Below are 5,004 nucleotides of genomic sequence, written 5' to 3'. Positions count from 1 at the left end.
TATATTATATGGGCCCCTTTGAACACTTAAAAATTATTTTAGAATTTTATAAATAGTAGTAAAATGATAAGTTAAAATATTTTAAAAAGTTAAAAAAAATTTTGAATATAACTTTGAATATAATTTTTATTTTGAAGTTTAAAAAAGTTAAATTAATTTTTGTATTTTATTATGAAGATTGAAAAATTGTAATGATTAAATGAGAAATTAATATTTAAAATTAAAATAATATTTTTGTGTTTGAGTGATATTTAATCAAAAAAGAAATTGTGAGAAGTTTTGAAAATGAAAAATAATAAACACCCGTTACTTTTCACAAGGTTTTACACAACTATATTTTAAAACGAAGAGTATTTTTATAAAGAGAAAAGATATTTGCAACCATGAATTATGCAACTGTTGCGTAATCATTTTTTTTAATATGGGATCCACATGAAAAGAATTATTTTTTTAATAATAAATACCACTTTTTTTCAGAGCGATTACACGGCGTTTACGCACTTCACGATTGTATATAGAATTACTATTTTATAAAAAGAGCTATCTTATTAAAAAAAAAAAAAACTTCTCTCTATAAAAGTACTCTCATTTTAAGATATATGTTATTAAATGTGTTGATCAGAATTTGTCATCTTTGTATTATTTTCCAAACACACCCTACATTCAATTCGTGACACCACCGCCATATTGGACTTAGTGAATTTTGGGAGCAGGTAAAGAAGGTAGCTTTGTAAAATGCAGGCACAGTAGGGGGAGTTGTGCTATGATGGAACACATCCTATTAATCAACTAGTGAAGATGAAGACGGCTTGCCATCATGTATTCTCAAGCATATGGGTTGAATTTAAACTCACCGGAATTGGTATAGCTATATATTGGGGTGAGGGAGGAGTCTAGGCCGGGTGATCGGGAGGGAGAAGAGTCAGGGGTGAGGGAGAAGATCCATCTTCAACTAGTGAAGATGGAACGCATCCAATTAATCAACTCGTGAGTTTGTTGACGCCGAAAACTCGTTGCTTTCTTTGGGACCAAAATTTATGAATTAACATGATTTTATATGATAAGTTAAATTTATTTTATAATAAAAGTAGTTTTATAATTTAACGTACACTACAAGAAAAAAGGACTATTTGCGGCTATTTTTATTTCCGGCGATAGAATTATGGTCGCAAAAAGCCCATTTTTAAACTTTGGTAAAATTTTTGTGTCAATTATAAAAGTAACCGCAAAAAGCACTTATTTGTGGCTGTTTTTGTTTGCCGGAAAAAATTTAGCTGGAAAAAACCCGTTCTGTAAAGCAATATTGTCATAACAAAGTGTCCGCCGTTATTATAGTTTTGTTACGGCGACTTTATGTATTATTAAGGCGACTTAAAAGTCGCCTTAAAAGATTTTCTACACTTAACCTCCCCCGCCTATTATTTTCCCACGATTCAGACATTTTCCCTCTCTCTCTCTCTCTCTCTCTCTCTCTCTCTCTCTCTCTCTCTCTCTCTCTCTCTCTCTCTCTCTCTCTCTCTGTCTACACGGGGGTTTTGGTTCTTGGTAGCGGCGCCGTCTTCTCGCCATCGTCTCGCCACTGTCTTCGCGCCGTCATCTCACCGGTGAGTTTCTTTTATGCTTCATCACTCTCTCTCGCTCTCTATCTCTCTCTGTCTCTCTCTGTAACTCATTCGTTTCTGAACGAAAACAATCGGTCGTATTGCTTGTAATTTTGGGATTGATAGATGTATCTAGTTTAGTTGTTTTACTTTGTGGTCTTTGATTTTAAAATGTACCTCTTGTGATTTACACTTATGGATTGTATAGTTTGCTTATAAAAGGGGAAAAAATGGAAAAAGATTTATTTTTGGGTATTGGTTCTGCTTAAGCACGATTTTCCTGCAATTATGGTGCTTCAATCCTACTAATACACATGTAAATGCATATACAAAAACTCTGTAATTGTTGCTGCCATTTCAGGGAGGTAAAAGTTTGGAAAAAAAATACTTTGATTTATAATGAAAAAAAGGAGTGGTAAATGGGATCCACATTGTTTGTGAGTGAATAAGTTTTGCAGTTTATAATCATTTTAAGGGACTCCAATGCTCACATTGATTAGTTCTTTTGAATTATAAATTCATATGTGACTTGAGCTTTCCTTGGATAGTTACAGGACAAAACTTAATTTTTTCTCTTGTGAAGTGATGGAAAGCTAGACACAGAAAATTGGAACTAGAAACTTGATTTATTTTTGCATGGTGATAGTTGATTACCATGGGGCAATAATTGCAACTACCATGTATCATGCCTTATATCCATAAAAATAGATACCATTTTTATTAATGCTCAGAACCTGCAAACAAAGTTGTCAGATACGGGTATATCCCACATACTATACTTCTCCCACGAATAACTTCACAGGAAAGGGAATATTAGTAACACCACACATCAGATTCTGGCATACTTTTTAGGTTGTTTCAATATCCCTAGATTAATTGGAGCAAGCCTAAGCCATCCGATCACTTTGGAAGATCCAAGGCAGTCAACTGTACCTAATTAATGTAGGAAGAAAAACTAAAGATTGTGGATTATATATTGCTCACAAAAATATTGGCAAGACCACATATCAAGAGGAATATCAAAATTGCGATAGACAAGTATGCACATGTTCTAGAAGGCTTTTCATTGGTTGAATAAGTTTATTGACATGGAGGGAAAAAGAGCAAGAAAGGAAAAATAAAAAATAAATCAAAGCAATAAAAAGGGTAACTTTTATCGAATATGTAATGTGCCAGGAATTCCGTAGATTCAAAACTTAAAATTATGCTAGCTTGAATTAAACACTGACAACACCATTCCATACCGACTTTATTGAGGTAATTCATCTTAGTGATAACACATGTAGCCACAGCCAACATGAAAAACCATGTCTCTGGATATATTAACTGATTCTTTCCCTCGAAAGTTAACTTTAGTGAAGTTCCAAGGGCTTTCACACTCATCACCTGTGCAATTATTGGTGATTACACTCACAGGAAGAAGAAAAAAAGACTGCATGTGTAAGTTTTACAATCCAACTTTAAAAGAAGATGGGGCTTCAAAAGCTAAAAAAAATTAACTTCTCCATGGTGTATAAATCATTAATTGGAGAGCTAAGTGGAACTTCCCAGAAGCCTATCCAAAACATCCCTAAAAGTGATGGCTTATCTAATAAATAATAAATATATTACTGATTTTTACTTATAAAATCATTAAATAAATTACTCCACCAGACCTCCATAGTTGAGACAAACTAAAAGTCAATACTAAAATTAGAAAAAGGAACTGGAAGTGAAGATATTCAAACAGAGTCTACCAACATTTTATAATAATCATGTCAAGTAAGGTAGGGTTTCACACTTCCATTTTGATAGGATTGAATCTTGTTAAATATGTTTAGAAAAAGAACTATTTGATCTTTGTGGAAGTCTGTAGAAGTTCAATAGCATTGTTTAAGCCCAACATTGAAACTGTATCAGCGGCACTCTACTCGGATCAGTAAATATATTAGGGTTGTTTTAGTACATGATGGGATATGTAGAAAGGTAGTCTGGGCTATAGTTTTAGTACATGATGGTTTTTTTTGTTTTTGTTTTTTTTTTTTTAAAGAAAAGAGGATGAATTGCCACACTAAGATTAAAATATTGAGTAACATGAACATCCAGATAAGAAAAGGTCTACCAATAAAACTGACTATCAATTAAGTCTTGTCGAAAATATATAAAAACTCAAGCTGCTCTGAAACTCTGATTTCATTGAAACAATCTCACCATCCAAACATACAACAGCAGAAAATTCATAACAAAATTGGGAAACAGATATAACAACTATGCTTAGGAAGTATTCTCCTTTTTCAGTTTTGCGAGCTCTTGCCTTACCAGTCCAGCCCTCTTAATCTTTGCCAACATAAGTTTGAACCTATCAAAGTCAGTTAGAGAAGCCCTTCTCTTCTGAACAATTAACTTTCTGCCCCAGGAACTATTCTCCCACTTCTTCTTAACATCAGCTTTCTCCATAGCATCAAGCAATTCCTTCTTCTTAGGAACCCTCTTAATGTCAATTTTAAGGTCAGTGAGAGAGAGCCTCTTGAAATTCATTTGGGATCTTTCCATATCAGGGGCATCCACGAGAGCTCGGTTCTGGTCGATGACATCGACGATGACAACGAGTTTGCCATAGTCTTCGCCGTAGTTGATGAGGGCGACCCTCCCGATCATTTCACCCAGCAGGGAAAGCAAAAAGCCCTCTTATAAAACCCATGGAAGGAATTAATTAAATGTGGTGCTGAAGTTGACTAGAAGGCCAAAATGACACCCATTGATCTCTTGTAATGTACCTCTCATGATTTTAAAATGTTCCTCTCGTGATTTTGGCTTTTGGCTTATTCAATGATAAAGGATGTGACGCCCCCAAATCCCCACGCACGGACACGGGGAAATCGAGACGTCCGGATGATGACAACTCGGGTCACCACCCTATCGACGAGTGCCAAGTGTGTGCAAAAGTAACAAATGTGCACGAAGGAACACGCAGCGGATAACGAAAGTCATATAACTAAGTACCAGAATTTTTCTTAATATAAAACAAGCGGTTTAAAACATACATAAATAAAATATTACAAGATACAAATATAGTTTTAAACCAAACTATAAAGCATGACTTCGACTCAAAACTCCGGCGGAGCCACATCCTCGGGCTCAGCCTCCTCCTCCTCCTCGAATCCTGCACCAAAATCTACGAAACCAAAAAATGGTACCGCAGGTAAGTAAAATCTAAACACCACCAGATAAAAACATATGGAACTCAAACAATATGCATGAAGTGATGCCAAATGCCCAAGGCCCATAAAAACATATTTTTCCATGCACACCTAGAACCCATTTGGCCCAAAAACAAACCTTTCCAAATATCACGCCAAAAGTCACATTTGGCCCATATCCATCTCAAACTATTATCCAATTAATCCGTATGCACCATAACCTC

The 5,004-nt window shown here is 34.9% G+C and overlaps 1 protein-coding gene across 1 annotated transcript; it reads right to left on the bottom strand.

Annotated features, from left to right (window-relative positions):
- Positions 1-3,755: 3,755 nt before the first annotated feature.
- On the bottom strand, positions 3,756-4,241 carry LOC122313872 (60S ribosomal protein L14-2-like). Its single transcript, XM_043129156.1, has one exon. The coding sequence runs from the start codon at positions 4,236-4,238 to the stop codon at positions 3,855-3,857; it is 384 nt and encodes a 127-aa protein (XP_042985090.1). The 5' UTR covers positions 4,239-4,241; the 3' UTR covers positions 3,756-3,854.
- Between the last annotated feature and the right edge of the window lie 763 nt (positions 4,242-5,004).

The sequence above is a fragment of the Carya illinoinensis genome, chromosome 6 (genome assembly GCF_018687715.1).
Source record: "Carya illinoinensis cultivar Pawnee chromosome 6, C.illinoinensisPawnee_v1, whole genome shotgun sequence".
NCBI lineage: Eukaryota > Viridiplantae > Streptophyta > Magnoliopsida > Fagales > Juglandaceae > Carya > Carya illinoinensis.
The sequence above is the reverse complement of the archived record's forward strand: the minus strand, read 5'-3'. Positions and strand labels throughout refer to the sequence as shown.

Coding starts and splice junctions, on each gene's coding strand:
- LOC122313872 (XM_043129156.1), bottom strand. CDS start 4,238: ATGATCGGGAGGGTCGCCCTCATCAACTACGGCGAAGACTATGGCAAA.